Source organism: Artibeus jamaicensis, unplaced genomic scaffold (assembly GCF_021234435.1).
Source record: "Artibeus jamaicensis isolate MK-2021 breed Jamaican fruit bat unplaced genomic scaffold, CSHL_Jam_final contig_354, whole genome shotgun sequence".
Taxonomy (NCBI): Eukaryota; Metazoa; Chordata; class Mammalia; order Chiroptera; family Phyllostomidae; genus Artibeus; species Artibeus jamaicensis.
Genome location: NW_026521803.1, coordinates 8,057,691 through 8,070,093, shown reverse-complemented (window position 1 = coordinate 8,070,093; position 12,403 = coordinate 8,057,691). Strand labels below are relative to the sequence as shown.

The window sequence follows — 12,403 nt, the reverse complement described above, 5'->3', positions numbered from 1 at the left end:
CCCTGTGCCTGCACTGTACAAATCCAAGAAGATAAGCCACACAGCATTTTAACTAATTGTGGCAGCAAACCTCCTTTCTTTATCCCACTCCCCTTGTTGTTAGTGATCTGAGAAGAGCAACTCCACGGACGAAAGGCCATGATCAGTGGTCTACTACTGAATGAAGGGGAATTTTTATTTCATGTTTCCTACTCTCTAGATTCTATCCCTAGAACATTTTTCTGCTCTGGTGATAAAGATAAAAAGCCCTGGGAAGAAGTAGATATACTCAGGTTTTCCTCATCTGTACACAGACTAAAGGAATCAAAGATACCATCCAGCTTAGACCTAGTGCAAAGATGAAAAATATTTTTACACGGTGTACTACTAAAAAAGTTAAAGGTAAATAATTTACTTTTCATCTTTCCACTTCTTCACTATCTTATACTTCAGTTTACCTACAGTTAGTTACTCTGTCCCAAATTATATTATTCCATAAAATACTCAAAGCTCTAGGTAAATCTGCTAGATATAGGAAGTAGGTTAAATTCATACTTGTATAAACTGAAAAAATAATTTGTGATATGATGTTACGATATTCACCCAAGACCCACTGAATTTTTTTCTTAAAAGTAGACAGGAAATTCTTTAAGCAAGAATACAATAACATTTTTTGTATCACAAATGGAGGTATCTTAAAAATCTAACATAATATAATATGTAATCATATCTATAATCATACCATGATTACTTCTATAATCATACCATGAACTAGAAAAATATTTCAGGTTTCTTGTAATGTAACAAGGACAAAACTCTACCTGTTCCTCTGTAAATTTGAGTCATATTCCTTATGTTTTACAAGAGCACAGTATACTCTACATGAGAAGGGATGTTCCGAAAAGTTCCCCCCAAAAGGAAATGCTTAAAAAACCCACTTACAGATATCATCGGTGGCATCTTCTGAACTTTTCCCTCCACAACACATAATGAAAGGCACTCTTCGTTCAACGACTGCCCGACACTGCACACACTTTTTCATCAGGTTAGCACAGTCTAAAGAATAACAACAGGACACGTCTCACGAAAGAGAACATGAATAAGAGGAGGGCTGCCTTTCTCTGCTCAGTTTTACAACTTAAATTCAACACTGAGATAAACTACATTCTGCAGGCCAGACTCCAACCAGTAGCCTATTTTTTGTAAAGAAAGCTCTAATGGAAAATAGTCCAGCCCATTCATTTACATAGTCTACGGTTCTTTTGGTACTAAAATTGCAGAGCTGAGCAGTTGGAAAGAGTTGAGGAGTTCCTACAGAAACCACAGGGCTCAAAAAACTGTAAATAATTATCAGTCAACCCTTTACAGAAAAAATGTGTTAACCCTCACACTATGAAAATTTAAATAACCTGTGCTCTTCTAACTTGAAACAGAATTCTCCCTCTACATGCACCCACAGCCAGCTGATTACAGGCATCGCACTGGTCCTTGGTAAACAGAAACAGTGACTTGTAGCAGGATGCTGACGTAGAAAACCTCGACCCTTTCTTTAGTTGACAAGATGGCTATAAGAATGGAAAAAAGCTAAAGCAAACTTAGGCTGATAAGATTTGTCTATCATACAACTTGTATGTTAGATATATTAAAAATGAATACTTATTGATTTTATAATAGGAGACACCATCCTTTTACCTTGGGCCCATTTAAATAGGTATAACTTATTAAACTTGTTTAAATCCTTCACTGACAAATGTAAAAAGTAAAGGGAAGAGCAGAGTATTAATACTGAACAACATATACACTTGCAAAGAACAAAGGGGATATATAAATTTTTTTAAGTATGTTTATTGATTTTAGAGAGAAAGGGAAGGAGAGAAAAAGAGAAAAACAGATGTGAAAGAAAAACATCTATTGGCTGCCTCCCATATTGCCCTGACCAGGGACAGGAAACACAACCCGGGTATGTGCCCTGACCAGGAATCAAACCCTCAACCTCTTGTTGTATGGGACAATGCTCCATCCAGCTGGGCCACCCAGCCAGGGCTAAAAGCAAATTTTAAAACATCTCTTGAACTTTAATTATCCTCATAAAGGAAAGATTTCTATACACTTTCTTGATAAGAGATTAAATTGAGAACAGTTAAGAAAACTAAAAATTTTAACCCCAAATTATTGCTGTGGGTGGTTCAGTAGTGGGGAAATTATGCAAGAGAAGCAGCAATATTAAGGTAAAGACAAATGAAGATGAGCTAATTTTATGTGAAAAAGGGCTAGACAAAACCTTTTAATGTTCATTTTTAGAAATAAATTTCTATTGTATGTGCGAAGAGATCATTTTGTGCTAAAACAAATGAAATCAAAATTCCACCTGGTGGAACACAGCACATTCAGTCTTCTCTAGGGCTCAGGAGCCAGGATAAAAATAGGTGACAATTCTGGCAGAAACAAAGAAACAGAAAGTCCTAGAGGCCCACCAACATTTTTGTTCACAAGTTATCAAAAAATTATTTTGTTTCACTTTCTATTTTTATAATAATACTGAGGAAGTTTTTTATAGGCTACTTACTTTCACAAGCACACATGTGTCCACATGGTTGAAAAAGAACAGCTGCTTTCTTGTCTGAGCATACCACACATTCTTCAATCTACAAAAAAAGAAGTTACACAGCACAAGCATGAACATCAACAGATAAAACCCTGTTTCCTTTCTATCCAAATGTACTCATCTCCTCTATAAGGAAACACTCTGGGCACAACAAATTTAATACATACATCTCTGTCCTCTACTCTCTTCGTTACTCATTTTCCCTGCTTAATAGGTTCTATCTCCACTTTAGTTTCCCTCCCCATCCTAAAAAAAAATATAGAAAAACTCCGTTTCCTCTGAGGTCAGGAAGACCAGAGTAGACTTCAATTTTTCTTTTTTTCAAAAATTACTTTTAAGAGAAAAATTAAAAGAACAAATTATTAATATTAAGATAGATTTTAATATTAATAAAAATCTAGCCAGATTAGCCAGACTGCTAAAACCCACAAGGGATTTTTCTGTTCATCCATATCTAAGAAACTCTACCTAACATTACACTTTTCCAAGAGTTGATCAATTCTCCAACATGGGTGGGAACCCAATGTTCTGGCCTATCACTTCTCCCTGATCTCTAAAGTATTCCACAAGATACTCATAATCTCCCTCCATTTTACCTCCTCTTCATCAGCTAATCTGACTTTTGAGTGTGTAACTATTTCTTAACCTTGGCTCTGGCTTCTTACTCTCACCCACCCCACTGCCTTTAACTTCACATCCATCTTTCACCTATTCTCTCTTCTGAAACAAATTCATATTTATCCACATTTTGTCTTTTAATATTACTGTCCAAAATGATGACTACCTATAACTTCACCTAAACAACCACATACTGCATGCATGCTCTCTCTATGGACTTTCCACCTTACACCGTTATGTGCAGAGAATTTACCTAGTAGTACTAGTGGAAAGCTATTAAGACCCGGTTAATGAGGGTATTTATATTCCTGGATTCAAATTCTAGCTCCAGTACTAACAAACTACCTAACATTTGTTGAGCCACAGCTTTCTTTTTTAATACCTGAATGCTAATGAACAATCCTTCTTCAAAGAGTACTAAAGAGTAAATTAGAATATAGAGAGAGGAGTTAGGTGTCCCTTTTTCAAGTGTACCCTGAACAATTCTAAATATGAGGCAGTGAGGGCATAACTGAACTAAGACATAGCAGTAGGGAAGAGCAGAAAGAGTTTTGAGAACTATTTAAGATTTAGTAATTAATAAAGTGTGGGGAATGGTGAAGAAAAAGTCTAGCATATCTGCTAAGTTTCTGACTTGACTAATTGATTCCAAAAGGTTCAAAGAAACAAATTTCAGTCTCCTACACTACCATTCACAGGACTAAGACCAGGGAGTTCTTTCCAACTCTAGGATTACATATCTAGGCTTTAGTCCTATTCAAGGTCTGATTACAATGAAAGGAATAGTTACCCTCAGTGTAGCAATCTAGCCCCCAAAATGCAAACACTAAGCATTATACCAGTAGAATTGCAGGGTGAAGAGCAGAATATACGAAAACCCTAGATTTGGCTGGCTAAGGAATCCATAGCTTGAGCTAAGTACATCAATTTTTCACAACTCCCCACAAAGGTTTTCCTCTCTCAGTGAAAGAAGAAATGAAAATCCCAGGTGTTAGCCACTGGAGATACAGATGAAAGTTCCAAGAGCAAGGGTGGAAGGAGGGTGATACTTTGACTGATCCAGCCATTTGTATGTAAGGAGCACTTTCTGTAAATATTTTAAGAACTGCAATGCTAAGTGCTGATAAAAGATTAAAATGTGACAATGGAAAAAAATTAAATGTCATGTGTAATGTGTTTAGTTCATGTCTAGTATAAATTCTGTGTCCAACATGTGAGAATTATCTTCTCCTTCTATATAATGGTGTGCTTTTTTAAATGGTTCCTAATGCAATTGTCTATGTATCTGAATTCTTTATAAACAGTTTAAAATAAGCTAACAATTTGATCTAATAATTTTGTTACCCCATCCCCTATTAGGAAAAAAATTTATAAACATAACTTTTCCTCTCTTCTGCAATTTTTCCCCAGACTGTAGTCCCGGGAATGGAATTACTATATTAAAACATGCTTATTATAAAAGTTTGTGTATATACAAGGTCCAGCACAAATACCACCCTGCTTTTATTACAAAATCATAAGGATGTAATTCTGTGATATAACAATATCACACTGAAGCACACCATATAACATTTTAGGTGAAATATTCAAATTAAAACTGTAAATAATTATACCCATATTATTACCCTACCGACCACCCTCAAGCAGGCATTAGTTCCGCTGGACCCTGTATATTGTCAGGATGGTGTCTCAAAAACATAAAGCCATTTATTCAGTCCCCAGCAGTATTAAGAAATGTCAATTTCCCACTTTCCTAGATAGAAGTTTTTAAAATTTATTTTTACTAATTTGACAAGAATGCTTAATAATAACTCATCATTTTTAATTCTGTATTTCTTTAATACTAAATTTGTTTATTCTCCCTTCTTCCAAACACTAGTTTTATAATTTCTCTTCACTGAAGATGTGTATTATCCTTTAACCACTTGGGGTCACTCTTTCTTTATCTTTAAAAGTTCTGAAACCAATCTAGCAAATTTACTTGGTGGGGTATGTTAGTTCTTGTAATTTTTCTACAGGTTTGAAAATTCCATAGTTTAAAAACCACTGAAAGCTTATTAACTCTTGGAATTCAGAACTCCTCTAAAAAAGAAATGAGAGCATATTCCTTCTAATCCACCTCCCTGTTTTATCAATCCTCCTTTGTAGACACTGTTTTTCATTCTGTGTATCATAACACAAAAGAACAGAGACTTAAGAGTCGAAAGAACTGCACTAAGATCCAACTGTTCATACTTTTGGAACTTCAGTTTTTCCAAATGCAAATACCAGAGTTGAACTAGAAGACAAACCATACCTGAGACTCTGCTTTTGATACCCTGGGGCTCTGAACTCACTTTACATCTGTCATAAAGCACCTACAACATCCTACACAGCAAAGTAACTTTTAACCTAAGTCATAGTGTGCTAAGAGATTATAAGTTTTTAGCAAGAAATTACCATATACATATATGCCTTGCCTACCAAACAAGTGTTCTATAAAGATTTGTTGAAACAGGGCTTAATGTAACAAAAAGTTTCCAGCACAATAGCAGAATACATAGACCAATCTAAAAACGAGAGAATGGCTTAGGTTTTTATTCTTTCAGATTCTTTCCCAAACTATTACTTTGTAAGCAGGAAATTTAATCGAATAATAAATGCCAAGTAGAATAATCCACATTTATTTACTAAGCAAGGTTCATAGGTAATGCATATAAAATGCCAACATAGTGCCCAGCATACAATCAGCACTGTTAGTCCACCCTCCTCACCTTTACTAATAGATTAAGCAGCTATACACATACTCCAGTATTTTCTACCCAAAATAACTTCCTTGTACTTTTTTCTATGCCAAAAATTTTACCAAAGATATATTCATTTAGATCATAAAATACACTCAGTCTTAGAAGATTCCATATATGAAAATGTGAGAAGCACTGGTAAGATAACACCTTTTAAGTCACTGCTGGCTAATTCATTAGGAGAATTAGTGCCAGCTCCTCTCTAATTAATAAAGGTTAATGAATAGCTTAGGAAGCATCAAGAGAAAAATTTAAAGAATAAAAAGTACAATGGGAAAAAAAGAGTATAACCTTCATAAATGAAATCAAAGAAAACCAATACACCTTTTGGTTTAAGCTACTCACCATGAGAGAAATCACTTATAAGAAATTTAAATCTCACTTTACATGTGCACACACACACACATACACACAGAAAAACTAAAATAACAAAATTATTTCAGTAAGCCAAAATGAGTAAGATGGTATAGTTTTCATAATGCACTAAGTTACATGGGAAAAGAATGAAACCAGTAACCCAGGAAAGAATAGTACTTTTCAAAAAGCAAAAGAGTCAGACAAGATGGAAAGTTCAGAGTGAATAAGAATTTGGCCATCTAATTGCAGGATAATCAAATCTGACTTGCCTCCTGGGAAACTAAACAAAATGAGTAGCATCATGTGTGAAGTTTTCTTGCCAAAAAATGTTTAAGCTAACCCTAATCAAGCCATTAGATCACCTTCCAGTTTATAGGAAATACAGTGGATGGAGAAACAAATTAGTGCCATGATAAAGCAGTCATATAAATCCAGAATGTGTAACCTTCTACAAAAAGAAAAAAAACTGACCGATCTTTTACAAAGATAAATGCAATACAAAATGGTCCATGCACTCAAAAAAGGGGCAGTTTACCAGTAATTAGAAAACAAAGTGGAATTAAATACAACTTTAGGTTATAAGGGGCTTTGAAAGCAAAACAGTAGATTACTTTTATTTTTAACTACTATAGTTTACATATAAAGAAGGTAACTTATAAATGGTCTGAATAAATATATAAATTATATATTCCTATATTTAGAACAGAAAGAGCAAAACTAAATAGACATATAGCATCATATAATCTTTTATTTCATTAATTGTAGTCTCAAAGATCTTCCTAAAATGATAAAATAACTGTATTAAAAATATATTACCTTTGTCCTGGATTGAACTTGTTCTTTACAGATAAGGCATTTCTTGACTCGTGGAGAACATAAAGAACAGGTAGCAATATGTCCACATGGGCCAAAAAGAGTATCTCTCTTCATATCTGAGCACACCATACACTCTTCCAACGTTTCAGAATCATTACTAATCATAGAAGGACTTCGAGAACCCACTTGACCACTAGTAAAAGCAAATAAGGCTATCAGAATATTTATATTCCAAATACAATAATTAAGATGTTTTTAAAAAGATCTAGAGCATCACTAGTATATATAAAACAGCTTTAGTTATGTTAAAAAATTAAGTGTAACACCTGTATATGAAATAATGCATATTATATTTTTCTATTTATGTACAGCTCTGCATCTTTATGTACTTATAGCACCATTCGAATTACAAATTGAACAAGTCTTCATCCAATGGGAAAGGGTGAATCTTCTAGCAAAAAATGAGAAACGCTGGTTAAAAATTTTAACAAAAACTTTCACACAGAACTTTTTTACCTATATAGAACCAGTTGAGAAAGTCATAGGAATAAAAAATCCTAACTAGAGTCCATGCTAGTTACCCTAACTACAGACAGGATACAATGAAGCATCATCCCAGTCCACAACTGACAGGGCCCTTTGGAAAATATGCCATTGCAGCTGCTGTTCTGACATTTATTTAAGGGTATCCTTCAGGAGCTAAAATTCTATTATAGGGAGATAGAATGCATCCATAAAGACACAAGACACAGAAATACATATATATGACCAACTATAGCTATAGGAAAGGGATACACTGTTTCTACTACAATCTTCAGAAAACTCCAGGACATGTGTGTGGACATTCACGTGTGTGCATGCACACACACACAAAGTAGTTTCATCTTAGACCCCAGTATTAAAGTTATTGCTGTAGTAAACTAACTTTATATATCTCACATTTCCATATATTTTAGATGCATTGTCATTTTGTAATAGAATTTCATGCTCCTTAAGGATACACTTAAAGAAATGTAATTTATATATCCCTGTAACACAGCTTTATGCATGGATTCCAAAGAGATGTCTTTTCACCACTATACAAATTATATGAGAGGCAAGAGAGCATAAAGGTCAAGGTACAACTACTGAAATGTTCGATGACAAGAACCAGGTACAAAGGGCAATTATAGTTGTACAGCATCATTTGGGTGAAATACTAAGAAGATGTACCTTTTATGTGTCTATAATTTCATAATAAGAAATTTAGCTATATCATAAATAATTTAAACCACTGTCACATTTTACTTTTAGAAAAGAAGGCATGAATGAAATGATTACTTTTAGAAAAAAAACTCCCAATCAGGAACTGGCTCATACATGTGTTCACTTTTTCAATTCCTCACTGATACTCACTGAGTGCCTATCAGGCACTGTGCAGGCTGCTTGACTGTTAAGAGTTTATGTGAGTTATACCCTGTTGGAGAGCAAGTTAATTGCCTTTTTTTGGAAGAGCCTATTAAAGTTCTAGATATACAGAACATTAATCACAGCCTCTTCACTACTGAGACCTTTACTTATAGATAAATCCCTCTAACATATAGGAGTATTAGAGGATCATACTGACTTAGAAAAGTTTCTTAGAACTTATTGTAGATAAAGCATTATTATATATATAAATAATATAGAGAATACAACATGAAGTGAGATATGCTCTCTATAGAAAAATTTTTAAGAAAAAAAGGGTCAACAAAAACAGAGGAAAAGCATGATGTATTATAGAATTTACACTTGAAACCTATATAATTTTATTAACCAGTGTCACCCCAATAAAATTTATTAATTTAAATTTAAAAAATAAAAAGGGAAAAAGGATAGAGGAAGAGCAAAGCCATTTTCAAGTATTCAAGTACTCCATTTTGAAACCACATGATATTTTATGTATAGAATATTAAGTTTTATGATGATAAATAATACAAACCTGACTTTTTCTTTGTGACACTTTGCCAGTGCTTTGCAGAGACTTGGATCAGGACAGAGATCAAGCGGTGACTGACCCTTTTTATTTCGAATGCTAAGGTCAGCACCATTAGCAGCCAAGAAACAGGCAATAGATGCTGCACTCTTCTTCTCTGCCCCTTGGGTACCAAGTCCCATTATTAACTGAAATCAAATGAAAAAGAGTCATTATTTTCCCTTTAGGAATCTTATCGATTCCACCAAATACACAGTGGGGCAAAAATAGGTTTAGAGTTGTGAGCATGTGAAACACAGAGTTTACTCTTGTATTATTCTGCATTAATTACTGTATTATTCCCCACATGAACTGTAAACCTACTCTGCCACACCTTGTATATACATATATAATATATATGTATGTGTATGTATGTATGTATGTATGAATGATATATAAACATGCATGTCTGGTAAGAACTTACAAACTACATAGTTATGGTGGACTTTCATAAATTGCAGTCCACATATCCATTCCCCCTTCCTCTGTTTGAGGACTGGCATACTTCACTTTTAGAGGTGAATCGATGATGGCTCAAAGCAGCCAGATATCAGCCTGTGTGATTAGTTCAGGGATGACACATAACCTAAATCAGGCCAATTAAGGTCAATAAAACTCAAAAACAGGGCTTCAGATTGAGGTATTAATGAAACAGTACTTTCCCTTCATTCAATTTGGTTCCCAAGCTGCGAGCAACCAACTCAAAACATTGAGGGGAGAGATAAGTGAGAAAGAGCCAATACCTAGGAGTTGAACCAAGAAATGGAGAATGAGATAAATCAGGTTCTGATATGATGTGAACTAGCTATTCAAACATCTTATCTGAAAATGGTCATAATAATTGTTAACATTCATGGAGTGTCTACTATAAACCAAGAACTATTTCAAGCACTTTCTCCATGAATAAATTAATGCAATCTTCACAACCTTACAAAGGCAGTTACTCCATTTCCCTCATTTTAAATTAAGAAAACATAATGCAAACAGGAGTTAGAGAATTTGCCCATGGTCATATAAAAAGGCAGCAATTCTCATATACTTTGGTCTCAAAATCCCTTTAACATTCTTAAAAACAATTCTAAAATCCATATGGAAAGGTAAAGGACTTAGAACAAACAACTCTGGAGAAGAATAAAGTTAGAGGATTTGTACTACCTGACTTCAACATTTATTATAAAGCGACAGTAATCAAGACAGAGGGCTGGCATCACATAGCTAAAGACATAGAACAATAGCTACAGACAGATCAACAGAACAGAGTATCAAATCCACAAAGGCTTCACAAATATTGATAAATGATTTTGGATAAGCATACAATAGGTGATTGAGTACAAAAAGACCATTATTCCACAAACTGTTATATATATATATCTCAAAATGAATCACAGACCTAAAAATAACAGCTAAAGCTTTATAGACTTTTAGTACAAAACAGAAGAAAACTTTACCAACTTTGACTTTGACAAAGATTTCTCAGATTGAACACAAGAAGCCAAGAAACAATGAAAAAATAGTTACTCAAATGTAAGAGCTTCTGCTCTTAAAACACTGTTTAAAGAATGAAAAGACAAGCCATAGGCTGTAAGAAAACATGTACATCATATCACAAATCTAATAAAGAACTTGCATTCAAATTTTATAACAACTCTCAAAACTCAATACTAAGAAACCACTCAACAAAATAATGAATAATGGTATGAACAAACATTTACCAAACAGATTTAGGTGGCAAAAAGCCCATGAAAATGAAAAGATGTTCAGTATCACTGGTCACTAGAGAAATGCAAATTAAACCACAACAAATACCACAATACATCTATTTGAAGAGCTAAAGTCAAAATCAAAGAACCAAGCAACTTCTAGGAAGAATGTGAAGCAATATAGTTAGCTCTGACTAGTATTTGGTGCATAAATTAAATTTCTACATATGTAGCTCTGATAAAATATTTTTATCAGATACAGGTTAAATCAGCCATACACATAAGATCTTGCATTAAATGATGCTTGATATCAGTAGTCAATAGGAAAATGACTTCCAGCGATAGTGAATTAAAGATCCTTTACTCACTGTGTTTTTGGATGGCTCCCAGGCAGCATCAACCTTTCCCACATCTTGCATGTCTTGCAGCTGACGTAGCTGAGACAAGGTATGATGCCTCAGAGCTTCATGCAGAGGAGTATCCCCATCCTTATCCTGAATATCTAGTTTAGCACCTGCTCGGACCAAAAGCTAAAAGAGAAAGACATCTCATTTTGCTAAAGTATCCTCACCCACAAGAAATTACAACATATGTAAAATAACTCAGCCTACCTACCTGAAGGGGCTGCCACTAAAGCTAATAATTCCTAAATATTTGCTTGCTACTACTCTAGAGCCTCGTGGCTCCTTACAAATAGTGACGACTTCTAGTTATTCAAATATACTGAATTAAAGAAAACAGAAGGAAATGAGAACCATATATTGTTTAATTCATCAACTCTAAGATCGAGGTAACTGAAGGAAATTTAAGATGTTTTTTTCCTATTAATTTTAAATATGTGAGGGGGAATATTTTAAGTACTTCCAAAAGGACCAACTCATAATGGTCAAAATTCTTCTATTATTTAAACAAACAAGGAGAAGTTATTTTTTATTCCATTCTCTTTGCTCAATTTTGTCCAAGTATAGGTACATAAGAGAAGTCCAAATATCATAAATAAATCAAGAAGTTTTATTAACAAGGATTTTTTTAATGTGAAGTTTGCTAAACTACAACATAAAATGCAGAATTGATGTATTTCAATAGGTATTTTTAAGCAGTAAATGTAACTTTATTTAAGACCTTGCTTACGGTGCTTTTTTTCTTTTTAATCCTCACCCAAGGACATTTTCCCATTGCTTTTTAGAGAGAGGGAGAGAAAGAAACATTGATGTGAGAAGCATTGACTGTTTACCTCCTATACATCCCCAACCAGGGATGAAACCTGCAACCTGGTATGTGCCCTCACTGGGAATCAAACCTGCAACATTTCGGTGTATGGGACAATGCTCCAACCAAGCGAGCCACACTGGCCAGGGCAACACTTTGTTTATGGTGCTCTAATAGTTTTCTTAATCCTTTCTACAAATGCTACCAAAGCATACAGAACCAATCTCAGACATATAGCCTTAACTGGTTTGGCAAATTGTTATTTGTTTACCTGGTTTTACTTTGTTACAAAAAGGTGACACAGAATATCACTCCAGGGCACTCCAGTTTTTCAAATTTGAAT

At 34.2% G+C, this 12,403-nt stretch overlaps 1 protein-coding gene across 1 annotated transcript in view; it reads right to left on the bottom strand.

The window, feature by feature from the left end:
• The window catches only part of MIB1 (MIB E3 ubiquitin protein ligase 1), a 128,608-nt gene that overhangs the window by 13,429 nt on the left and 102,776 nt on the right, over positions 1-12,403 (bottom strand). Inside the window, exons 15-19 of the mRNA XM_037161549.2 lie at positions 11,220-11,381; positions 9,119-9,300; positions 7,159-7,351; positions 2,546-2,624; positions 922-1,035 (exon numbers count right to left, since the gene is read on the bottom strand). Of these exons, the coding sequence (XP_037017444.1) occupies positions 922-1,035; positions 2,546-2,624; positions 7,159-7,351; positions 9,119-9,300; positions 11,220-11,381 (730 nt within the window). The remainder of the gene's footprint in view (positions 1-921; positions 1,036-2,545; positions 2,625-7,158; positions 7,352-9,118; positions 9,301-11,219; positions 11,382-12,403) is intronic.